We start from the raw sequence: 25,544 nt of genomic DNA, 5'->3' as shown, positions 1-25,544 counted from the left end.
TGGCCTGGGAACGCCTCAGGATCCCCCAGTTAGAGCTGGTTAATGTGGCCCGGGAAAGGGAAGTTTGGGGTCCCCTGCTAAGATAAGAGGTTGAAGATGAGATGAGATGAGACAATACATTAAATTGGGGAAAATAGAGTCGGCGGCTGCTCACCGTAGTTGGAGACCTGTTGTGGCTCAATATTGGTCCATATATAAGGAGCACTGGATTATAAGGCGCACTGTCGGCTTTGGAGACATTTGAAGGTTTTTAGATGCAACTTATAGTGCGGAAAATACGGCAATGCAAACTAAGTGCAGTACCTCACTACATATAGAATAAAATGCAGAGAATATGCCGCAGAGAAAAGTTTTACTTCTACATATCCTCCGTCCTATATTATTATAACTTACGGTTTATTAGAAATATTTAATATGCTGTGGAAAAAGCAGGATTGTTCCTTTACGAACGCTATTTAAATAATTCACTTGTTGTTATCCAATCGTTTCTACATTCTTTCTGTTTCTTATAGAGGAACAGATCTGATCGAGATGATTTCACTTCTATATTTTCATTTGTCATACAAAGTGAATTCAAACCTGATCGTTTCTCCTGACACAGGGATTCGGAGGTACTCCAGGTTTCCCCGGGCAACCAGGATACTTAGGACCCAAGGTAAAGTGTGTGTGTGTGTGTGTGTGTGTGTGTGTGCGTGTGCGTGTGTGTGTGTGTGTGTGTGCTGCTTAGATTGAACACTGTATTAAATGTTGTGCGTCTTCTTGCAATGCCCCTGTTTCACCAGCTGATGGCGCCAGCGTTCTTTTGCTTCCTTTTGTGGTGTTTTTGTGTCTCTTTGTGGTCACTTTGTTTCTCTTTGTGGTCTTTCTGTGTCTCTTTGTGGTCACTTTGTTTCTCTTTGTGGTCTTTTTGTGTCTCTTTGTGGTCACTTTGTTTCTCTTTGTGGTCTTTTTGTGTCTCTTTGTGGTCACTTTGTGTCTCTTTGTTGTCTTTTTGTGTCTCTTTGTTGTCTTTTTGTGTCTGTTTGTGGTCTTTTTGTGTCTCTTTGTGGTCACTTTGTGTCTCTTTGTGGTCTGTCTGTGTCTCTTTGTGGTCACTTTGTGTCTCTTTGTGGTCTTTTTGTGTCTCTTTGTGGTCTTTTTGTGTCTGTTTGTGGTCTTTTTGTGCCTCTTTGTGGTCATTTTTTGTCTCTTTGTGGTCTGTCTGTGTCTCTTTGTGGTCATTTTTTGTCTCTTTGTGGTCACTTATTGTGTCTTTGTGATGTTTTTTCTTTTTTTCTTGTAATTTTGTGCGTCTTTATCGTTGGTTGAAGATGAATGAATGAATGAATGACTATTTTGTGTGTTTAACAGGGAGACCAAGGCGAGCAAGGACCACCGGGACCTCCTGCTTACGTTTCTGGTCTGGGCACCTCTGTCCAAGGTAAGCCAGATGAATCATTGAACCCTCTGTGCCACGCGCCGTTTCAGGGCTTTTGTTTGCTCCTGATGCACCTCTGTGGAAACAGCATCATCGTGTCCTGAAGTAGGGAGAATTTAAAAGGGCATCTATACAAGAGTTTCCCCTGTTCCCACACATGTTACCGATACTAGAAAACAGGGGGCTCCATATCTGATACAGTCAAAGTTTCACTGAATTGGTGTCTTGTGTCGGTCTGGGCCGAGTCGAAGGAACGCAGAATTTAACGTATTTTACAGGATGTGATCAATGACGACGGTTTCTTTTAAATTAGACGTGTAGAATAAAGTGATTTTGAGAAAATGAACTATTTTAAGATCCATTCAAGAACGATACGTCGGATAAATGGTGTCATTTTGCTGATATTCATAAAAAAATACCGTTTTTCAAACCAACTGGTGGGTTTCGGGGTTCAGATCCATCACAGCTCGTTCTAATATACAAGATTCCTGTGTTGACCGTCTCTTGTCTGATTGGCTGTAGGACCAACAGGTGACCCGGGTCTCAATGGCCTTCCCGGTTCCCCCGGTGACCAGGGACCTCCAGGCTTCCCCGGACCACCTGGCCCACCTGGAGTCGGTGGATACGGCACAGGTGATATATGCACACACACACACACACACACACACACACGGAGTATATCACTCCTTAAGAGATGCAGTGGGTTCATTTCAACATTCAAATATCAGTTTCATTCATCAACCAGTCGTCTCCTCCGTCTTCATGTGCAGGTAGTCGCGCATCCACAGGTTTTCCCGGGACCCCCGGCCCAAAGGGAGAGAAAGGTAACGCAGGCATACCAGGCTATGGCTCCGAAGGACTTCCTGGTTCCCCTGGACTCCCTGGAACCCCCGGCCCTCCTGGACCTCAGGGACCCACAAGTACGTTCACACAGAACCGCCTGACATGATCTCCCTCCTCACAGGTGGTCGTGATGAAGACAGAGAAAGCTCCCTGCCATGAAAAACAACGTTAAAAACATCAGAATCACTATTTTAAACTTCCCTTTTTGTCTTTTTAGACATATTTTGAAGAGTAACTTGTTTATGTTTCATGAAAGGAGCTAAAATAACGTGAGCTAAACTTATTTGTTTGTTATTTTTATGGATAAAATGATGCTTTCGGCATCTTAATCATCCTGTCACAGAGCTGCAGTTTATGGAGGACTGAACAGGACTCGAGTCTCAATGAATAAATAAATAAAAGCATCAATAAATACAGGAATAAACAAATAAATGCATAAATAAATACAGGAATAAACAAATAAATGCATACATAAATGAATGAATAAATGCTTTACATTTAGGCAGGAGGTTCCATTTATTCATGCATTTATTTATTTATTAATTAATTTATATATTTATTCCTGTATTTATTTATTTATTAAAGTATTTATATATTTCTTCCTTTATTTATTAGTGTATTTATTTATTTATTTATTAGTGTATTTATATATTTATTCCTGTATTTATTTATTTATTCCTGTATTTATTTATTTATTCCTGTATTAAGTTATTCCTTTATTTATTTATTAGTGTATTTATATATTTATTCCTGTATTTATTTATTTATTCCTGTATTTATTTATTTATTCCTGTATTAAGTTATTCCTTTATTTATTTATTAGTGTATTTATATATTTATTCCTTTATTTATTTATGCATTTATGCATTTATTTATTTATTAGTGTATTTATATATTTATTCCTGTATTTATTTATTTATTCCTGTATTAAGTTATTCCTTTATTTATTTATTAGTGTATTTATATATTTATTCCTTTATTTATTTATGCATTTATGCATTTATTTATTTATTAGTGTATTTATATATTTATTCCTGTATTTATTTATTTATTCCTGTTTTTATATATTTATTCCTTTATTTATTTATGCATTTATTTATTTATTAGTGTATTTATATATTTATTCCTGTATTTATTTATTCCTATATTTATTTATGAGACTCGAGTCATGTTCGGTCCTCCATGGCGGTCGGCGTAGTAAAGTTGATTTTGTACTTCCACCAGCCATAATCATAAACATAAACATCTATCTCTTAAAGTATAAGACAAGTTAGCAGCAGACTCTAAAACCTCATGGCTGACTGATCTAACTGTCCTCCAAGGCTTTACCGTTGAACCCTGCGTCATCTATCCTGAGGGGACCCGGCCCAAAGGCAGGTATCCTAAACGCGGCCATATTGCCATAGTCGCCATGGCAATATTCAGCCCGCCAAAGTGAAATTCCCGCAGCAGCAAACACAACTTTCAGCAGGCCGAAACGCTTTTTTGATTTAACGCTATACTCTGTGTGTGGAGGGTGCGGTGGTAAGTATGGTTGAGAAGCGCGCGGGCTATTCTTCAGACTTGGATGGGAGGCGCTCTCTACTCCAAGCTGCTTTTTCTCATCTTTGGCCACGAGGTGTCGCCCTGCTGTGCGCACGATTCACTGATTTTACATGGATGTCGATGCATGGCAGCAGCAGCAGCAGCATTAGCAGCCGCGTTTGCAAACAGGGATTTCATTTTGTCAGCGCGGACACATTGAACGAAGGAAGACAAAAACACCGACCGACAGAAAACAATGGGGCTGTACCGAACGTAATTTAAAAATATGCATATAAATGTTACTCCAGGTAGGGAATGAGTCCTTACCCCAAAGTGAAAGAGGACCTCGGGATCTTGTTCACGAGTGAGGGGACGATGGAGCGTGAGTTTGGCCGGAGAATCGGAGCAGCGGGGGCGGAGCTGCAGTCGCTCTAACGCACCGTTGTGATGAAAAGAGAGCTGAGGAAGACAAAGCTCTGGATCTACCGGTCAATCTTCGTTCCTACCCTCACCTGTGGTCATGAAAGCTGGGTCAGGACCCAAAGAACGAGGTCGCGGGTACAAGCGGCTAAAATGGGTTTTCTCAGGAGGGGGGCTGGAGTCTCCCTTAGTTTGTCTTTCAGTTGAATATGTGAAATAAATCGTCTCGTTGGCTTCTTTAAATGCGTTTTGCAGTACGAGCATTCATGCAGCCTCATAGATTCCTTATAGGACTTGACTGAAACAACTTCCTACATGGGATACGAGTTGTGTCGGGTGAGCTCAGAGGTGTACTTAAGGGGGCCTATTGCTCTATTCCGTTTCTGTCATACATACATACAGTATATTATAATGTAACATGTTCATGCTAAACATGACCAGAGTTTCAAACAATGAGGTAAACGTGTTTATGCGTACCCGGTCTAACCGCCAACGAGCAGATCGGCTCAGGATGCAGACTTCTGCATGAAGTAGCGCTACGCACAGCTCAGTACAACGTGCTGCTGTTTACTACATGTAGCTACATGCTAACGGGAGACGGAGCTGTAATATTGGTTGCTTGTGTTGAAGAAGAAGAAGAAGTACTTTATTTATCCCGCAATGGGGAAATTTAATTTTTTCCTCGGCAGTGCCCAGGAGATGAACTGGCACCTCTCCAGCCACCAGTCCACGCTCCATTCATGGTCCACACAGGGACTTGAACCAGCGACCCTACGGTTCCCAGCCAAGTCACCTATGGACTGAGCTACTGCCACCCCCATTGTGCATTGCTTCCTAACTTAGGGACGTAACTAATGATCACCCTTGAACCAAGACAGGTGTTATTATCTCCCTCCTTGCCCTAAGATCTTCCCCAGAATGAACTCCCATTCGCAGACGATGCACTTGCGTTTATCACTGGATACACAGCGTTAATATCGACGTGTCATTGTTCCGCGGTTTGTTTCCTTTGTTCGTGTCGGTGCCAAACTGCAACGCGCTATGCATGCTGCTGGTGGCAAGTAGCTCTTAACGCCATTCTAGTCGATGTAAAATCACTGAGTCAGTTCAAATACAATGCTGTTTTATATTTGAATACGATATAAACAAGTTCATGCTTTTATTTTTTTATTTTAAATAAGCATCTGTCATCTTGCAGCAGCAGCAGCAGCAGCAGCAGCAGCTGAACTCTTTCATATTACATGCTGAGCTCCAAAGAGACTAATCCTGATTTCACACTGTGACACCGAGCTGCACTTCCACTGCGCTGGTGCACATGACTCTCAGTCACACGATAAAACATATTTGGATGTGAGTGAAGTAAAAATAAGTTCCTCCAACACCGATTTTTGACCTCTTACATCATCAGTGGATTTCAGCTCATGTCCAGACAGTGTGAGATCTGACTTTCTGTATTGTTTGTGGCTAATTTACCATTTTAATCTCTAATTGATGGAGTTTTGTGTGTGTGTGTGTGTGTGTGTGTCTGTCTGTCTGTCTGTCTGCGTGTGTGTGTGTGTCTGTCTGTCTGTCTGTCTGTGTGTGTGTGTGTGTGTGTGTGTGTGTGTGTGCAGGTTCTACCGGACCTCTCACCAACAGTATCCCTGGAGTGCCTGGGACGCCCGGCCCCAGAGGAGAGCCGGGTAACAGAGGATACAATGGCTTCAGAGGTACAAAGTCTGATAACCCGTCCTCTCTGATCCTGTCCAGATATCGTCCTCTTTCACACGTGCAGCGCACATCAGGAGACTGTGCGTGACAGACGTGTCCTCGCTGTCTGGAGACACTCCGTCTGGTTCAGGGTGGTTCTGGGGTTCTAGAGCAGGAGACGGGACGTGACGTCAATTTCATCTCGGCCGGTTACGTAGAGCTGCAACAGTTATTTTTCATTGTCGACTTTCAGTCATCGTTGTTTGGGCTCCAAAAGTGTCAGAAAATGGTGGAAAATGTTGATTATTGTTTCCTAAAGCGTCGTCTCGTCTCAAAGCAATTCACTTTCTGTTAAGGTCAAATGTTGCACGCCCTCTCAAATGGCCGTTAACTCGCCGTGTTTCCATTACAAAAAAAGAGCAGTCGCCCCACGTAAAGAGGCTGAAGGTCCTCGAGGCAGCGGCCGCGGGTTCGACTCCGACCTATGGCCCTTTGCTACATGTCTCCCCCTCTCTCTCTCACCCCATTTCCTGTCCGTCCTCTCTAAAAAAAAGCCTTGAAAACTGCCAAAAAACGGCCCCAGAGGGATTTACGAGACTCCGGAGGTGACGTCTCACTCTCAGTGGGTTTCGAACGCCGGTGATCAGCTGATCATCTGATTTGTGTACATGAGTAAATAAATGTGCACAAACAAAGGGGGCTTCTCTCAGGGGGGAAAAACGGCCCCGCTCTGCGACAGGGCCAACGAACAGTCGCTCGAGAGCCTCACATGCAAATTAGGGGCGTTTGGGCGATGGAGGGCCGCCTCATTACGGATATTCGACCCTAATGGAAACGCACCACGTATCAAAACAGCTACCGGTTGATAAGTGCCGACTAATCAGTTAATCGTGATTGCAGCTCTACGGTCAGGTCGCTGGTCCATGATAAATGTAGCTCTGCAGTGCATAAGGGGACTTTTTCCAGGGGTAAGTTGTTGAAGGGTTTGATTCGTCCGTGTGAGAACGCGCTCCGGTAATATCTTCCCTTATGAACACATCCCTCATCCCTCCTTTGAGCCCCTTTCCCTCGCTCCACTCTTTAATACACCTTCCACTTCCCGTTTTCTCCGTCCTTCAGGGGATCCCGGCGACTGCGCCTGCCTGGGCGGAGGCACCCAAGGCGCGCCCGGCTTACCTGGACCCCCAGGAGTCAACGGCAACCCCGGCTTCCCCGGACGAAAGGGCGAGGCCGGCGACGGCGGTTCACCGGGCTTTAATGGCGCTCAGGGACCTCCCGTAAGTTGAATTTTGGTTATTTTGCCCAGCTTTCATCCCACTTTTGGCTACACTGAATGTTATTTTACTTTCTGCCCTCCCCACAGGGTCGCCCCGGTAACAGCGGCGGCTACGGTCGCAAAGGAGAGAAGGGGGCGTCTTACTACCCCAACCTGGGTTTGGGGGTGAAAGGAGAGATTGGAGGTCCTGGGCCCAGAGGCCCGACAGGTGAAACTGGAAAACCCGGCAGAGACGGACTTCCTGGCTTCCCCGGAGCCCCTGGACTCCCAGTGAGTCGGCACACGGCGTTCATGTCCATCTAAAGGAGTGCTCCTCCAGCTTTCTTTCATAATGTTCTCACTTTGGAATAATCCTGCAGTACGCTTAGGGGTGCCGCTGCCCCCATCTGAATCGAAGTTATTAAAAGAAGGTATACAAATAAGATTTCTTTCTCCCCTTTCCTCTGCAGGGCGACGCTGGTTTCGGCACAGTCGGAGAGAAAGGTTTCCCAGGGTACCCGGGGCAGAAGGGTCGTCCCGGTGGCCCCGGAGAACCCGGCGTCGGCTACGTCGGCACACCCGGCTTCCGCGGAGAGCCTGGAGATCCTGGCATCCCTGGGTTCCCGGGGCAACCAGGTTTACCCGGACCTAGAGGTAAGTGATGCTGGGGAGGGTGTGTGTGTGTGTGCGTGCGTGTATGTGCGTGTGCCTGCGTGCGTGCGTGTGTGTGCGTGCGTGCGTGTGCGTGCGTGCGTGCGTGTGTGTGGATGTAGTGCCTTATTCTTCCCACAGGTTGACCCCCCCACCCCCCCAGCTCAATAAATCCATCCCATCCAATCCCCGTCCGACCTTCCATGTACTGTAGTCACCATAGCAACCCCATCCTAACAGCCTAAACCATTAGGAGACATGTTCTCGGGGACACACTGTTCCTCACCGAAGCAGCCAAACTGTGCCGGAGCTGACGGGACGACGCGTCAGACCTTTCTCTCCCAAAGCAGCTTCCTGCCCTTCACGCCTCGGCTGCTGCCGCCGCCGCCGCTGCTGCTGCTCCTGCTGCAGCTAACTACACGATTAATGGTCTCCATTAATGTGCTTATAAACTTCTTCTGCAGCCAATAATCTAAAAAAATCCATAAGCTGCTTCATTAGTTCGACTCATTGACGCACAATGATGAGATTTTAACGCTGATTGCGCAACCGCTGCTGTGCTTCTTTAGTCTCAGAGGAAGTGAGATGTGTTTGATGTGTTCAGTCCAAATCATGGTTTACGCATCACTTCATTATGCAAATGATAAATAAAAGGATAACACTGGTGTTGTTTAAGGTCTAATCTACATTTTGCCAACATAAACTCGACCTGGAACATAGATGATAAATGACTCTTAATGACACCAGTGGCTTCCTCTTAGACCTCCATTCTTCTTCTTCTTCTTCTTCTTCTCTGAGACTAAACAACACAAAGTATGAATGTGTGCTGTGACACCGTGACGCTAAAGCTAAACAACTGTTTCATTTTGCTCTTAATATAAAGGTTATTGTCACTCACATGAGCCGAGAGAGAAGGAAGAGAGAGACGATTCAATACACGCTAAACGCGACCTGGCTGTTAGTTTCACAGGCCCTCGTTTACTCTCTCTCTCTCTCTCTCTCTCTCTCTCTCTCTCTCTCTCTCTCTCTCTCTCTCTCTCTCTCTCTCTCTCTCTCTCTCTCTCTCTCTCTCTCCTCATTGAGTGGAATAACCTGTTTTGACATTGACGCCTGAACTGAATGAGCCTTGAATTAATTGAATGGACCTGATTTGCTGATATCTGTTTGATGAACAAGACAATATTGTAATTGCTTTACCGGCGCATGCAAATGACCCTGATTGGCTTTGTATGCTCCCTCTCTCCCTCTCTCTCTCTATCTCTCTCTCTCTCTCTCTCCTCTCTCTCTCTCTATCAATCCATCCATCCCTCCATCTCTCTGACCTTCCTTGTGCATGTGTATCCGTCCAGGTGAAAACAGCTGTGGAGGGGTTAATGACGCCGGAGAGGGAACGGGTGGGTAACTGACTTTTTCATCCACCAGCCAGAGTAACGAACCCGGCACAGAGTCTGTAGGGTTGATGATGGAGAGAGAACGACTTTCTGATTTTGTAGACAAATAGTTTAAGTGACTTGTGCTGCGGCGACGCTCCTACTCAACCATCTCCGTCCGCGGAAGTTGTAGCGCGTAGGCGGTAGTCGCGTTATAAAATGCAGGATTTAACTTCACAGCTGCTGGCATCGACGACAAGATCAGAAACAGTGAAACAGGGTGAACGCACGTTGTGACTGAAGACTGTGAAAAATATCGGATGTAGCTTCCTGAGTCTGAAAGGTAAAGTGCCATTAAGCTGCACTCTCTCCGATGTCCAGCAGGGGGCGATCAGAAGTCAGTTTGTATAGAAGTCAATGAGAAAAATGAGCCTTAACTTCTCACTTGATGTATTTCCTCAGTAAACATTTTCCTAATGAGTTTACGTCTCAATCTCTATGTTCTAGTCTTCTTTAATACAGCAGGATGTTCATTTAGTAAACGATCGTCCTGCTTAGGGTCAAATCGACCATAAAGCATGGGACGCTTTAGGGCGGGGCTTCACGGTGACCTGTCAATCAGGATGAAGACTTAAGCGATACATATCCACGGCGCTGTGTACATTAAACCAGTCATCGTCAACTTGTTTTTGGGCGTTGTCTGTGATCGGCTAACCAAGCTAGCACTAGCGTTAAAAAAAAACCGGTAAAAGTTTCCCATTTTAGCATTTACCTTAGCGCAGTACCATTATAGGCTAGCACTCGTCCCCAGCGACGCTCTCTTGTCCAAATATGGTCACTTTTGGCTACAAAAAACCAAGATGGCGAACTCCAAGCTTCAAAACAGTAATCCACAAACCAGTGGGCGCCGTCTCTGTGGCTACGTCCATTATTGTTTACGGCTATGGTCTCTAAGGTTCCGCGTAACCCCGGTCATTTCAAAAGGAACCGTGGTCTGCAGCATTTCCAAAAGTCTCTGTTTTAGTGGCTCGACAACAGCAAAGCAGTGTGGACGCTTTGTTCCTTAAACGAGGTATTAGCGTGGATGTAGCGTAAGGCTTAGCCCACACGGTTGAGCAAGTGATTGTGGGAAAAGTCGTCTTTTTTGCACTGTGAAAAACCGGGCCCGCTGTCAATCATTTGTTCACGACGGAGCCGATGGAAGCTTCTCGCTCCCTGCGCCTCAGGGGTTCCACTCTGGCAGTCAGTCGATGATTGACGGTCGAGTTTCAGGTTTTTAATCCGAACGTACGCGGAGACGCGCCGCCGCTGTCACGCGCCCTCTTCCTCCAATCAAAGCTGCTGAAACCTGGCGCATGTTTTCAAGCCCTGCCTCTGCTACGCGCTTTTAACCAGTGAGGGGTTTGTGGGAGGGGAGGGGGGGGGGGGTAAATATGGAAATAATAGAGCTGACCCCCAAAAAATGTAATCTGTACATCATCCTCTAATTTGTTTCTCACTGTGATGAATTCAGCTACTAACGACATTCAACCAACAACACACGTAACAGCAACAATAACTCCCATGATTCAACTCAGATTAACATTAATGAGAGTTACGTATTTGGCATGAATGGAGGTGACAGACAATCAACGCTGCAAAGAGACATTCACCAGAAGCTGCTGGTTGTTTTGAAGAAATGATGTGTAGTATTCTCATTATTACATTGTTTCTTTAGCTTAGCACTGTCTTAGATGTAGCATTAGCCCATTTGTGTTTACTGCACATGTGAAGACTGTAGTTATCTGTTAAATAGAAGGAATACGTATCCAATGTTTCTGTTGTTGTGTCCAAGTGTTCACTGAATGTGTCTGTCAAAGTATCTAATGTGTGATCGCTAACCCATATGTGACTGCTACCAGGCCAAGTGCTGCCTTGCTCCATACCCGGTGAGGAAGGAAACCCCGGTGTCCCCGGTATACCCGGACGACCAGGTAGGATTTTCTTCGTATTGACAGTGAACTCTAACTAAATGTGATTCTGTCTCATCTAATCAAATGTCTCTCAGTTGTTCAGTCAGTTGCTTCTTCTTAGTTAATGTTCTAAAAGTGTAATTCGGGCGCGAAATCATCCCATTTTCTGCTTTTACACTCATCAAATAAGCCAAGGAGACGGTTCTCTGTCATAATATGTCGTTCGATGTCTCACTATGGGACGCACGCCTCGCCGCAGCCCCCAGAAGCATTTATCGCATTACGCCAATCCTGATTGGCCGGTGAAAGGAGTCTGTCCGCCACAGGTGGTCCCCGCTACCTTAAATAGCCTCATGCGGAGGTACCACCTCATTCAAAGTTAGCACCTCTTCTCATTCACACAAGCAAGAAGCGTTGTCTGGTGAGACAACTCATTCATATTACTCAGACAACCGGGGTTGTGTCTGCTATGAAGCTAACTAGCAGCGCTAACTAAGCTAAAGTCCGAACCTCCGTGTGAAATGTTAAACTAATGTAATCGTCTGCTTCTTATAAACAAACCGGAAACACAAACAACTTCCTGTGCACCGGAGGATTTTTACAGCAACAAATATAAAAATATATATAAATGCTTTTACTACATTCACTTGTAGATTTAATTACGGTTTTATGGCAAAACAAATGACACGTTAATCAACTTAATACGACAAAAAACAACAGCGATCACCAACGTCAAGTGTTGTAAAACTGCAGATATAAGAAAATGAAATCATACGCGTCTGCACCCGTCAGGTCCCAAAGGTCAGCCAGGTTTCCCAGGAGGCACTGGGCGTCCCGGGTTTGACGGCGCCAAAGGAGAGAGAGGAGACCCCGGTTATGGAGGCCAACCTGGACCACAAGGTAAACCTGCGTGGTGGTCTTCGGCGATACAGGTATGCTAAACTTCAGCCCCTCCTTAATCACCTCACCTGTTTGTCTGCACGCAGGTTTCCCTGGACCCAGAGGGGATCCAGGATTCCCAGGGGGTCCGGGACAGAGTTTTGACGGAGCCAGGGGGAAGGATGGTGCACCGGGGCGTCCCGGAGCCAAGGGCCAGCCTGGAGAGGTACTGGGAGCCACACCTGGTAGCCCAGGACGGGACGGTTTACCAGGACTACCCGGAGACAAGGGCCAGCCCGGGACGCCAGGAGGATCAGGATTACCTGGTGGGTCAAAGACAAAGACTCACGCTGACCACCACCGCATCACTGCCCAGTGTAAACGACCACGAGACACATTGTGGTCCGATCGCTCAAACCGCTTACCGATGCCGCCTGGGACGCGTTTGACCACATGTCTTTTGTAGTGTAATTAATAATAACAATATTTACTAAGCAATGTGACGTGAGCAGCTGTTCGATTCCACGAAATACATAAGAAATATTTGCATGTGTCGTTTCGATTGTTTCAATGCTAAATTCTGTTAGCGTGTGAATGGTCATTTTCATTATGTGTTAGCATTGAGCTAAAGGACTAAGTGGTACTTATTTGCCACATGGTTTAAGCTGTTATGCTTCATTTAGGAGTTATCTTAGCATTATGCTACATTGTCATATTGATTGAATATGCTTAGTTTGTATTTTCGTCTCAGCTGTTTTACTTATTTATTTATTTTATATGTATTTATTTTGTCTTTCACATTTATATCGATAAAGGTTGGCTAATTCAATTCAACACCATAGACCCTCAGCACCTCTTATGTATTACATTATTAAAACAGGTGTTTATAATAAACTGGCATCTGAGTGTAAGCTGCCGCGTTAGGCGTAGTATTGGTGCTTGTTGCCGTGGTGATGAGTGGAAACAGCTGCAGTAATGTTTCCTCTCCCGTCCGTCAGGCGGTGACGGACGTTACGGCGTTCCCGGTCTGAAGGGAGACCGTGGCGTCGACGGTCTTCCCGGCATCCCCGGCCTCCCCGGACTTCCAGGCGAGCCCACTTTTGGCATTCCCGGTCGCCCTGGAAATCCCGGCCCCAGCGGACCGAGCGGATCACCAGGTGAGGGGGGGGGAAATGACGAAACATCGATGTTTCACCAGACTTTCTGTGTCGTTTTAAAGGAATTTGAGACGTTTTAGACTTGAATGTATTAAAAGTATGATCTAGTTTGGCTGTTGTCTCTCTCATTTCTCATCCCTTTCCCTCTTTTTTCACCGTTTCGTTCACACTCCTCCGTTTACCAATCGGACACCACAGCTGCCTGTTTTGCTCCTGTTGTTTATTCAAACTCTGCATCACCCAAAAGAATGTCTTCTTCTCCTTTTTTGTTTTTCTCTTCTGTGTCCTCCTCTCTTCCTCCTTTCCTCCCTCCACCACCATTATCTCCATCCATCCTCTCATCCCTCCATCTTTTTCTTGGTGTTGGGTCATTCGCTCTAGGCTGCCAAGGTGAGACACTCTCTCCCCATCTATCCATCCATCCATCCATCCATCCATCCATCCATCCTTTGCTTTCCTCCTGCTCTTCATGCATTAGACACTTTAACCGCAGCGTTCCTCAAAGTGTCTCCTCATTTCTCGTCTGTGCAGCAAATTAAAAAATGTCCATCTCCGTCACGTGACTCATTTCGGAGCGAAAAGTAGAACATGTTTTGTTTTTATCAAATAATGTGGAAGCCGCCAGAGTTAGGGTCACTTACCGACCGTAGGACCGGCGTTCTGGTGCCGAGACACGTGTGGCAGGTGTATCGCTCAGGCTCCCAGCAATGCTCGAGTATACGCGTCATTTGCTAACGGCTAACTAACCGGGACCAGGCTATTTCCAGGAACAAAAGCGTTCATTCTGAAAGTTACATTGCTGATACCTGTGTTTGAGTTTGCTTCAATCTCCGATCTCTCTTTCTCCATCTGCTCTTGAATGCACCGTAGCGAGCGACGGAGAGTGAGTATAAAAAAAAACGATACTCGATACGTTCTTTCCAAATCACGAAAAAAAAAGAGGAGAAAGTCGTAAGCATAGTAAAAACAGCACTGGTGCAGAAAAAGTTACGTCAAAGTTGCAGGGTGCTTTACAACACCAGTTTTGAGTTTCTCTGAGGTGCACCTGAATGCATCATGGAGTCCCGTCGGAGCCGACAGCTTTATTGTTCGTAGGTTGTTTAAAAAAATTCACGGGGAAGACAAAATTTTGATGGATTTAATAGTTCAGCTGCAGTGCAGAAACAGTGCAGCTTCAGGCTACTGCTAAGCTAATGTTAGCTGCAGGCGACCGCCAGTTGGCTACGCTAAGTCATCTGTGTAAGATAAAATACACTTAAAATACAGTAAATGGGCGTCTCGCTCAGCTTGAATTGAAAGCCGTGGAGAAAAGGTGGGTCTTCAATAAGGCCTTAAAAACCTCCAGGGTCCAGGCTGATCTAATATGCGAGGACAGGCTGTTCCAAAGCCCCGGGGCTGCCGCTGCCGCAAAGGCTCAGTCACCTCGGGTTATTAGTCAAATTCCAGCATCAATTGATTTGCCGACCTCATCCCTCCGCCTGGAGTGCGACGGTGTAAGTGTTCAAATAACTCCAGAGGTGCTCCCATTTAAAGCTTTAAAAACAAATAACAAAAGTTTCAAATCCATCCTGGAGCGGACAGGGAGCCAGTGGAGTGGTGCCAAAGCTGGTGTAATGTAACCGCAGCTGCGTTTTTCGCAACGTCCGGTCGATACCAATGTACAAAGAGTTACAGTAATCCAGCTGTGTAGTAATAAAGGCATGGACCACTCTTTCTAAGTGTTCAGGAGGAAGAGAGGCTTTAATCCTGACCTGGAGGCGAAGCTGTAAAACAAGTTTTTAATGTGTAATTAACGGAGATTGTCTTGTTTTGAACACAAGGTATTGACGTATCGATCCGTTTGACAACCTTAGCACTAATACGTATGTACAGTAGATATCAAAAGCACTCGACACTGCACTTCATTGGCTCCTCGGTTAGAAACCCGCCAAGCGTTGAGACGATCGGATGAACGGTTGTTTAGAAAATCGAAGGACAAACAGACAAGAGAAAAACAAAGAATACATAGATTCACGTGCTAAAATGACACCTGATGGAAACGACTGTGTAACACCTGACTTTACGAAACAAAACTAACATTTTTAAACCTCGATCAATGGTCACAGGGATGACGTCAGATGGACATTTTGGCTGCGAGAGACTGAGAAACAGAACGCTTTTAAAGACATGTGACCGCTGATGTTTGGTGTTATGTCTGCAGCCGGCACTAACCCTCGGAGCTCATGTGCACCTCCGAGTGTAATCTGTACTAGATGTGTTCATTGCATTGATTTGCAACAGGCTTGTGTGGCTCAAACGCAGCTTAACAACGAGCTTAGAGGCGTTTTCTACTCTTAAAAAAAAGGACTTTTCATTTTCAACTCGTCCCCGCGTCGCCCCCGATTTGTGAAAAGTCGGACGAACACGCGTAAATGTACGTTGCAGCGGCGCGGAAGTGTTGAAAATGAGTTCCTCTTTTTTAAAGAACAGTAAAAGTGAAGTGGCAGCTTTGAAAATAATGCTATCCTGTAGCACGAGCGAACTGTAGGCGCTCTCTGGTCCGGTCTGGAATTGCACTTGAGTTTCTAACATATTTTAATATTTAATATTTCCGTTTGTCGACACATTTGATCGAGCAAACGTCTCGACACAGTAAATCCTGTTAGTGAGATTAGCCACGACGTTGACGTTTGTGTCTGTTCAACAACGACCCGAGTGCAATTGCAGCCCGACCGAGGCAGTGGGACAATGTAATGGAACGTGTGTGTGTTTACATTGTTGTCTATACTTTTGCCAAATCGTGTGTGCCGGAGTGTGTGTTTAGAATATTATTTAAGTTAATTTAAGAATATGGTGTTGAGGTAAGTTGGTTCATTATAGGAGAGACAGGTAAGTTTATATTTGTCGGCTTTCAAACTGTTTTTTCTTACTTTTTAACACTTTTGCACCCGAAATAAGTGAAATTATATTCATATTCATATATTTATTACAGCCCGGCCGATTTTAGAGGGAGAAAAGTCACAGATTAGAGAAATAGCTGCTTATAAAGTGAATTTTTTAAGCTGGAATGGAAATAAAAAGTTACACTGTCGACCAGTTCTACATAATAAACCCTGGAAAATCAAATAAATGAATACGTTTTTTAAAAAATAACTAAATAAACATCATATTTACTTGCAATCAGTTCCTGACATTTTCAATAAGGGTTAAATAAACATAGAATAAATAGCTAAATAAACTTTATGTTTAGTATCAACCAACTGCGGGCATTTAATTTAATAATAATGTATGAAATAAATAATAATATAATCTATTATAATAAACAGCTTCCTGCCTTAAATGCTCTGTAGACACTGATTCCAATAGACCCAGATAAACTGGTCAGGCTCACCTCATCTTCAGCCTCTTATCCGGGGTCGGGTCTCAGGGGCAGCAGCTTTAGCAGGGGACCCCAAACTTCCCTTTCCCGGGCCACATTAACCAGCTCTAACTGGGGGATCCTGAGGCGTTCCCAGGCCAGTGTGGAGATCTAATCTCTCCACCTGGTCCTGGGTCTTCCCCGAGGCCTCCTCCCAGCTGGTCAGGCTGTAATATTTATATATAAATACTGTTTTTAGATAAATATAAAGGTGCATATTTATAATCATAATGCAGATTATTATGACCAGGGTCTGACTTCGTCTCTCTCCGTCTTTCTTTTGCCCGTCTCGCCGTCAATCATCCGTCCACCACCAGGTTTCCCCGGTCGTAAGGGAGACAGAGGAGACCCCGGTTTCCCAGGGCCTGCTGGGATGAAGGGAACCCCGGGACTGCCCGGCACCGATGGATCACCCGGGTCCAGGGGACCTCCTGGACCTCCGGGGCCAGGAACAAGAGACGGGATCCCAGGAACACCAGGAAGGAAGGGTAGGCTGGAGCTACGGCGTTATCCGCTCAGCCGGGGTTCTTCCCTCTAACGCGTCCTCACTGTGACCACAACATCCGTGTCTTTCCACAGGTGAGAGCGGTTTCCCGGGACTGACGGGTTTCCCCGGACTACCAGGTCGCCCCGGAAGCCCAGGGTTTCCTGGAGGGAAAGGATTCGCTGGAGATCCCGGAAGAGACGGACGCTCAGGCGGTCCCGGATTCCCCGGACTGAAAGGTAGAGAACAGTGAGGATGGTGACCCCTGGCGGCGTAGAACGCTCCTCGGGCTGCGAGTCACGCTGACGTCCATGTGCTTTTACCCCCGTAGGTGAGAGAGGGTACCCCGGCCCCCCCGGTGCGCCCGCTCCTCCGTTCCGATCAGAGTTCGTGGAGAAAGGAGAACCTGGAACCCCCGGAATCAACGGCGCTCCTGGCTTCCCCGGACCCAGAGGTAACGCCGCTTCCTGTTTATGTTTCCCTACTTTTGACAGACTGGGCTCAACATGACGGTGATCTGTCCTCCGTGATGCGGCTGTAAACCTCGGCTCTGTGTCTTGGTTTCAGGGGACAAAGGTCTGCCCGGTCAGCCCGGTCGTCAGGGTCTGCCCGGACTTCCTGGTTACGCTGAGCAGAGTAAAGGTCAGCCGGGAGAGCCTGGGTTCCCCGGGCGACCGGGATCTCCGGGCTTCCCTGGACCGAAGGGAGAAGCTGGCATCATGGGCTTCCCCGGCACGTCTGGACCGAGGGTAAGAACACACACACACACACACACACACACACACACACACACACACACACACACACACACGTTCACACACACACTTACAAACAAGTTCAGCCGGTGAGACTCAAGTCCTGACGGCTTCTTTCAGGGTGACGACGGCGCGCCTGGTTTCCCTGGCAACCCTGGAGAATTTGGCCGGCCCGGTGGCAAAGGTGATGAAGACGTCTACGACATCTATTCGCGAAGAGTTTAAAACACAAATCCGTCTTTTTAACTCAACATGCGTTCTCCCTCAGGTGCACCCGGAGAAAGTTTCGGTTATCCTGGAGCTCCAGGTGCTAAAGGACAGCCAGGAGACCCAGGCTTCCCAGGTAAGACTCACCCTGTCCCCCAGATACACCGACAGGAGCTCCTCGTGGCGGCTTTAACCTCAGGGCTCTTAAAGGGGCTGCATATCCGAGGAACCACTAGCTTGGAAAGTGCTTGAAATTTTTGTTATATAAGGGCGCACTCCCACTGTGCGTCCGTCCCGTGCCCCGTGCTTTAGGGTCCTTGTACTTGAACAATGGTCACTGATCATGTGACCCACTAACGAATGAGCTTGTATTTGCTGCTGTGCTGTGAGAAAAACCATCTGAGCGTCCGCGGAGACTTTCCCGCGCTAAAGTCAAATGTGCCGCACAGTTAGTGACGCTGTGTACGTCGCCCCCCTTCTCTCTCTGGACCTCCTCTCAGTGTGGAGCACGTGAAGGCATCACGCCGATCTACTGACGTCCCACAGGCGACGCTGTTTGGTTTCCAAAGGAACTCTGGGAGATGAAGTCCCGGAGGCGGCGCCTGCGGTCACATCTTAGCGTCAAAGCAACCGCTAGAAACAACAAATCTTACGGATTACAACTTTAAACCTGTGTTCTCCAAACTCCTGTGATTTGTCCACCTGGTTTAAAACGCGTCTCAGAAGGATGTCTTACCCCCCACCCCGCGTGTATTCCCTCTCTCCAGGTGGCCGGGCCAATGACGGCGCCCCCGGTGACAACGGCTTTCCAGGAGGTCCAGGTTTCCCCGGCGCAAAGGGAGCTCCCGGTGACGGGGGACGTCCCGGGATAATGGGTGAGAGAGACACGCGGCAGTACTTCCCTCAGGGATAGGTGGAGGAATATCAGTCACGTACTAACGCGTTTGCTCGGCTGCCCTCTCTGCAGGATCCCCCGGTTTCCCCGGGCCAAAGGGTCAGCCGGGCTACCCAGGAAGAAGAGGAGCGGATGGGTCTCCCGGTGGTCCTGGAGGTCCTGGAGGTCCCGGAGCCAACGGTGAGAGATCTATTACCAGAGCGCGTTTTACTTTTCTGTTTCCAAATGAGACGAGGCAACGCAACAGGGCTGAGGCTGCGGACAAACACTCCCTCACTGTGTTTTTGCAGGATTGTCCGGGTCCCCTGGTTTGGATGGACTCAACGGCCTCGCTGGACCTAAAGGCCTCCCTGGAACCCCAGGCAAGGACCTCCTTACACACACACACACCGGAGTCGTGCTTGTTATAGTCTGGAGGGAGCTTGTTGAAGAGACCCTGCTGTGTTGCTGTGTTTGTGTCCAGGTGGGAATGCAGGAGGTCGCCCAGGTGCCCCGGGTATTCCAGGGTTGAAGGGGGAGAGGGGCGTGTCCTACCCGGGAGGCCCAGGCTTCCCCGGAGCCAAGGGAGAGAGAGGAGACTCAGGTGAGTTTAAACTTCTGTGTGAGTATAAATGAAAGGACGCGATGATCAAATTAATGACGGCTGCTGGGTTTTGTTGTGTGTCAGGTGGTTCTGGACTCCCAGGGTTCCCCGGTCCTCCAGGACCTCCCGGGGAGACCGTGGGCTCAAATATTCCCGGACCTGTGGGAGACCCGGGCCTCCCTGGACTGGATGGAGAGTATGGTAAATCCACTTCCTCCAGTCGCCTCTCCTCTCCTCCTCTCCTCTCCTCCTCTCCTCCTCTCCTCTTAACCCTCTCCTCTCTTCCTCTCCTCCTCTCTCCTCTCTTCCTCTCCTCCTCCTCTTCTCCTCTCCCCTCTCCTCCTCTCCTCTCCTCTCCTCCTCTCCTCCTCTCCTCCTCTCCTCTCCTCTCCTCTCCTCTCCTCCTCTCCTCTCTCCTCTCCTCCTCTCCTCCTCTCCTCCTCTCCTCTCCTCCTCTCCTCCTCTCCTCCTCTCCTCCTCTCCTCCTCTCCTCTCCTCCCCTCCTCTCCTCTCCTCCTCTCCTCCTCTCCTCTCCTCATAACCCTCTCCTCTCCTCTCTCCTCCAGGTTTCAGAGGCCCTCCAGGTGCTCCCGGCCCACCTGGTCCAGGCACAGCCCAGGGAGACAGGGGTGACTCTGGGCTCCCGGGCTTCCCAGGCTCCCCCGGCAGGAAAGGAGAGTCGGGCATCCCCGGAGGCTCCGGACTCCCCGGCAGCCCCGGCTTCAAAGGTGACGCGCAGCACCAAACAGAAACCAAACTGTGTGTCTCTGTGATCGGATGAACAAAGTAGATCATGGTGTTTTTGCTCCACAGGAGGACGAGGTGAGTCCGGCTTCAGCGGAGGACCCGGTCTCAAGGGTTTCCCCGGTGACCCCGGTTACTATGGAAACAAAGGAGCCAAGGGATTACGAGGTAGGTGGACTTCAGGGGGAAGTGGACTAATGTGGCTCACTCCTGTCTCGTGAATTTCATTGTTCTTAATCTTTCCCCTCTCCAGGGCGTCCCGGACGTAAGGGTGTCCCCGGAATCACGTCGCCCTACAGGCCGCCAGAAGTCACCAGAGTTTACGGAGAGATGGGTTACCCCGGTGCAGGCGGAGGCTCCGGTGGCCCCGGAGAGCCCGGTCAGGGTGGATTGCCCGGACGTTCAGGTGAGCAGTGAAAGTGATCCGAAGACACAGGCTAGCAGTTCCCCCCTGTTTCCCGTCTTTATGCTAAGCTAAGCTAACCAGCTAGTGTCTGTAGCTTCATATGTGACGCACATAAGAGTTGATCCGCTCGTCGGACTCTCAGCAACTTTTTATCCAGTAAACCATCAGAGTTCTTTAACAGTTTGATGAACAAACAATTCCCCACATGTACTCGTATATGAATACAGATATATGTATGCAAAAGTCATAACTAAGGGACTCGTAGAGGTTTTTTGAGGGTTCTTAAAACGCTCCTAAAAAGCGTACGGCACTAAAACGTAAAATAAATCCACCCGGCGTTGTAGCTAAAGAATATACAATTCTCATATATTTCTGATAAAAGTCTTTTATTGGGTCTGAATAAAATGATTTCCCGAGCTTCCTGCCCGTCACCCGTCGCTCTGTTTCACCTGCGCTGCTCATGCTGCGTTCAAGTGCTGTGGGAAGTCCGGAGTTTCGGACCTCCAATTAGACAAAGTGCGTAGGAGGTTCCACTTTGAGAGGAGGTCCGAAACTTCGGACTTCCCGTGGCACTTAAATGCAGCACTTCTCTCTCGCGCGCCTCTCTGGGGAGGAGGGAGGGTCAGGGGTCAGACAGGGGGAAGAGGGTGGGACTTGGGGGACTGTGAGACCTGCATGAACAGTGAGACTTGCTTTAAATAAAATCTAAATCCAAAGTTTCCTCGGTCTCTCTCCCGCTGCAGGTCCTAAGGGTCGTCTCGGCCCCGTGGGTAAACTCGGCAGGACTGGATCTCCTGGTTTGCCCGGAGCTGTCGGTGACGCCGGACCTCCCGGTTTCCCTGGAGCCACTGGAGAACAAGGTCAGTGGGTGGTCTGTCCTACTCAGAGATGGACGCACATTATTACATTTCCACCCGTCAGTGTTTCCTTAAAAACACTCATATTTTTATTTCATAGTAATAAATAATGATATCACCATAAAAAACACAATGGTAAAATACTTAAACTCGCCGGTATCAGCACTATTCGAAACGCCACCGACCCCGTGTACGAAAATGTGTTCCTCGCTCCCTCTTCTTCAGGTCCCACCGGTTCAACCGGACGTCCCGGCGCTCCCGGCGCCGTCGGCCGCAGTCACAGCATCGGCTACACTCTGGTGAAGCACAGCCAGAGCTCCCAGGTCCCCATGTGTCCTCAGGGCATGGACAAGCTGTGGGACGGATACAGTCTGCTGTACGTGGAGGGACAGGAGAAGGCACACAACCAGGACCTCGGTACGGAAACCTTTAATGTTCACGCGCTGACGCGTTCAGGGCTGCAGGGTTATCGAGTTATTTGGCTTAATAAGAATATTATTTTTAAATTTTCTTGCTCACACTTCCAAACTGGAACGTGGAGCTCACTGCGTGTCTTTGTCTCTTGGTGTGTCCAGGTCAGCCGGGGTCGTGCCTCCCCATGTTCAGCACCATCCCCTTCCTCTACTGCTCCCCCAGCGAGGTCTGCTACTACGCCAGCCGCAACGACAAATCCTACTGGCTCTCCACCACCGCACCCATACCCATGATGCCTGTGGCCGAGCAGCAGATCCAGCCTTACATCAGCAGGTAGTCCGCGCTGAACTGTCAAGTCAAAACTGCTCAAAGTATTTAAACGGTAGCTCCGCGTCGAGCCGAACAACGCCCCTTCGTTGTGACGTAATCCCAACATATCACAGCCTGAGGAGAGCCTATGCTTTTATCAAACAGTTACAGAGTATCTGCAACATTAAGGTGATGGTACAAAGAAATAGGCCCTCCTGGCTGGCAGTTCCTATAGAACGTACTATCTGTCCACATCACCGGTGGGATAAAGAATAACTCGTCCACATGAAACCGCAAAATCCGCCTGTAACAATGTCATGCACATGCCAAAGCAGTAGGGGGCGATAGCGCTCCTAACAGGAAGGGTCATTTCAGCCAATCACAAGGCTGGAAAAATCACTGTCACTCATAATTTAAAAAAATCAGCAAAATTCAGCTCGGTCTTTCGTAAACGGCAACTCCGTCAGCTGGTCACGTCTAGAGCGCTCCACACGTCTCCATGGATACAAGTGACTGTTTACCGTCGCACAGTGTGACGCCAAACAATGTCGACAAGAAATTGCGGTTTTCCCGTTCACCCTGGACTCCGGTTTCAGTGGATGAAACACCAAACGGTGCAGAGACACACACGGTTTCAAAAATACTTGCGGTCGTGTGGACGGCCCTTTAGGGTCCTTGTCCCCCCCCTCCAGGCCCGTTTGTACTCACACTACCTGGGCCTCGGAGAATGCTTCTTGCTGCCTATACGTCATCACGCCGTCACACGTCACACGCATTGATGACGTCATGGCGATGCGTGGCTTTGTTTCCAGATCTTTCCGTAGACCTCTGAGTTTTTGTGCGTCTTGTCGACTGTTTTTGAATCTTTTCATCGACCAAATCTGCAGTAAACACTCCACCTCCACATCACACCAACGTGAACCTTTCACCGCCATTGTTTGAAATGTCCGCGCATGGTCCCTCCTTCTTTTTTCTACGTCCCAACAGGCGCACAGGAAATGACCTCAGAACCGCCGTAGGCCTCGTGCTCGTGCTCGTACACGTGTGCACGCTCGTGCTCGTACATGTGCAAACGTGCTTTACGAAAGCCAACCTCTCTCAAACAGGCCGTGGACGGCAACCGTGCTGCTCCTAGACGGTTGCACTCACACTGTTCAAACGAACTAGACTTTAGCCGTGAAACGTGTTTGGGCACCGTACGGAGGGACAGCGTGAGTGCGCCCTTAGTCAGGAACGATGGTGAATTGCTGCTGTCGGCGCTGTCCGTGGCGCTGAACTGGACTCTGTACTGCTCCGCTAGCTCCATCATGTTGTATCCAAGATATCTGCGGGGGAAAAAATCAATTTCCATGGATAAATTGTGCGTGTGTTAAATGAAGCTCTTTCTCCTCTCGTATGAACAACCCAGGTGTTCTGTGTGTGAAGTTCCATCTATGCCCGTGGCGGTCCACAGTCAGGACATGACCATCCCCACCTGTCCTCCCGGCTGGAGGAGTCTGTGGATAGGATACTCCTTCCTCATGGTAAGAGCGTTTTCTCTACTTATATGTCATGTGCCGTATTTTCTGCACTATAAGTTGCACCTAAAAACCTTCAAATGTCTCAAAAGCCGACAGTGCGCCTTATAATCCGGTGCTCCTTATATATGGACCAATATTGAGCCACAACAGGTCTCCAACTACGGTGAGCAGCCGCCGACTCTATTTTCCCCCGTAGAAGAAGTAACGCGCGGTGCATGTTGAGATATACGACTGCGTGAAGCGTGCCGTTTCATTTCCATGTGTGTGTTTGTGTAAAGAGCCCAAAATGGCTCCTGTTAAGAGACACGCTTACGACGCAGAGTTTACACTCAAGGCCATTAGTCACGCAGTAGAACACGGGAATAGAGCAGCAGCCAGAGAGTTGAACATGAACCAATCAATGGTGCCGAAGTGGAGGAAGCAACAAGACGACCTGCGCCAAGTAAAGAAGACTAAACAGAGTTTAGAGGGAACAGAGCGAGACGGCTGCAGCTGGAGGACAAACTCCAACAGTGGGTTGTTGAACAGAGAGCAGCAAGTAGAAGTGTCCGTACGATCACTGTTCCACTGAAGGCAACAGCGCTAGCACGCCAACTTAGCATCAATGAGTTTAGAGGCGGTCCTTAACGCAACCCCAGCCTCGACTGTAGCGTCTGTTCTATGCGCCTTATAATGTGGTGCGCCTTATATATGAAAAAAGTTTCAAAATAAGACATTCATTGAAGGTGCGCCTGATAGTGCGGAAAATACGGTATACAAACCGGACGTGATGCATGCGTCCTTCCTGCAGCAGGGATAAATAAAGAGTTAACTTTTCCTCCTCTCCGGCGCAGCACACGGCGGCCGGCGCCGAGGGCGGCGGTCAGTCCCTGGTGTCCCCCGGCTCCTGCCTGGAGGATTTCCGCGCGACGCCGTTCATCGAGTGCAACGGGGCCAAGGGCAGCTGCCACTACTTCGCCAACAAGTACAGCTTCTGGCTCACCACCGTGGAGGCGAATCAGCAGTTCGCCTTCGCGCCGGCGCAGCAGACCCTGAAGGGAGGGCAGGAGCGCTCCAGGGTCAGCCGCTGCCAAGTCTGCAGCAAGATCTTGTAGTAGGAGGAGGAGCGGGGTGGAGGTGGAGGTGGAGGTGGAGGTGGAGGCGGAGGTGGAGGTGGAGGTGGAGGTGGAGGTGATATAGTAACACCTCAAAGGAAAAAAGAAAAAGGCGTTAACGACGAGGATGAGATAAAGAAATCTATAAAAGAACACGTGACTGACTGAAAATGAGCCCCTCTCCTGCTTCTCTGACGGTTTCAGGATCAAGTCGGGAAACATCGACTCTGTGTTTTTGTTTGTTTTTGTGAGTTTTTGATCCCTTCTTAGGAACGAACGGCTTGTTACGAGAAAAGAAAATAAGTCGGAGGGAGGAAATATAAAGAGAAGGGCTCCGGTGTGATGGCTCTTCTCTGCATTATCACTGACAATGGTGCTATTGTTTATGTTCTCTGTGTTTATTTCGTGTCTCGTTAACGTGTTTTTTTTTGTCTATTTCGGGCGAGAGTCAGTTCTTATCCGCTTTTAACCGACGAGAAAAGGATGGATTTCTATAATAATCGTTATCACGAGCAGGTTTCAGTTCTCCACGAGTGGATTTTCGTTGTTTATACAAGTTCTTTTTCAAAGCGATGACAGCGACGCACGACGAGCACGAGAGGTTCAGGGTTCCTACGATCAGGAAAAAGTCGAGGTTAACGTTATTGTCTCAGCGGGGAAGTACGTGAAGCAGATCTGAATACAAATCCCCTAACACGCACGCGCACACACACACACACACA

At 48.1% G+C, this 25,544-nt stretch overlaps 1 protein-coding gene across 2 annotated transcripts in view; it reads left to right on the top strand.

Annotated features, from left to right (window-relative positions):
- Positions 1-24,829, top strand: part of col4a6 (collagen, type IV, alpha 6) — a 150,242-nt gene extending 125,413 nt beyond the window's left edge. Inside the window, exons 17-48 of one of the 2 annotated variants that reach the window (XM_083937266.1) lie at positions 602-655; positions 1,351-1,420; positions 1,940-2,050; positions 2,188-2,337; positions 3,583-3,633; positions 5,818-5,913; positions 7,013-7,170; positions 7,257-7,439; positions 7,619-7,802; positions 11,071-11,142; positions 11,914-12,021; positions 12,108-12,326; positions 12,999-13,157; positions 16,872-17,042; positions 17,134-17,277; positions 17,370-17,492; positions 17,606-17,787; positions 17,914-17,977; positions 18,062-18,136; positions 18,768-18,875; positions 18,968-19,075; positions 19,186-19,257; positions 19,359-19,478; positions 19,563-19,679; positions 20,045-20,206; positions 20,292-20,390; positions 20,476-20,628; positions 21,372-21,488; positions 21,711-21,902; positions 22,061-22,232; positions 23,617-23,731; positions 24,562-24,829. In XM_083937266.1, the coding sequence (XP_083793392.1) occupies positions 602-655; positions 1,351-1,420; positions 1,940-2,050; positions 2,188-2,337; positions 3,583-3,633; positions 5,818-5,913; positions 7,013-7,170; positions 7,257-7,439; positions 7,619-7,802; positions 11,071-11,142; positions 11,914-12,021; positions 12,108-12,326; positions 12,999-13,157; positions 16,872-17,042; positions 17,134-17,277; positions 17,370-17,492; positions 17,606-17,787; positions 17,914-17,977; positions 18,062-18,136; positions 18,768-18,875; positions 18,968-19,075; positions 19,186-19,257; positions 19,359-19,478; positions 19,563-19,679; positions 20,045-20,206; positions 20,292-20,390; positions 20,476-20,628; positions 21,372-21,488; positions 21,711-21,902; positions 22,061-22,232; positions 23,617-23,731; positions 24,562-24,822 (4,170 nt within the window). In that variant the 3' untranslated portion in view covers positions 24,823-24,829. The remainder of the gene's footprint in view (positions 1-601; positions 656-1,350; positions 1,421-1,939; positions 2,051-2,187; positions 2,338-3,582; positions 3,634-5,817; positions 5,914-7,012; positions 7,171-7,256; positions 7,440-7,618; positions 7,803-11,070; positions 11,143-11,913; positions 12,022-12,107; positions 12,327-12,998; positions 13,158-16,871; positions 17,043-17,133; positions 17,278-17,369; positions 17,493-17,605; positions 17,788-17,913; positions 17,978-18,061; positions 18,137-18,767; positions 18,876-18,967; positions 19,076-19,185; positions 19,258-19,358; positions 19,479-19,562; positions 19,680-20,044; positions 20,207-20,291; positions 20,391-20,475; positions 20,629-21,371; positions 21,489-21,710; positions 21,903-22,060; positions 22,233-23,616; positions 23,732-24,561) is intronic. The other variant, XM_083937267.1, reaches the window with a different exon arrangement.
- Positions 24,830-25,544: the final 715 nt, after the last annotated feature.

Source organism: Echiichthys vipera, assembly GCF_963691815.1.
Source record: "Echiichthys vipera genome assembly, chromosome: 22".
NCBI classification, from domain to species: domain Eukaryota; kingdom Metazoa; phylum Chordata; class Actinopteri; order Perciformes; family Trachinidae; genus Echiichthys; species Echiichthys vipera.
The sequence above is the reverse complement of the archived record's forward strand: the minus strand, read 5'-3'. Positions and strand labels throughout refer to the sequence as shown.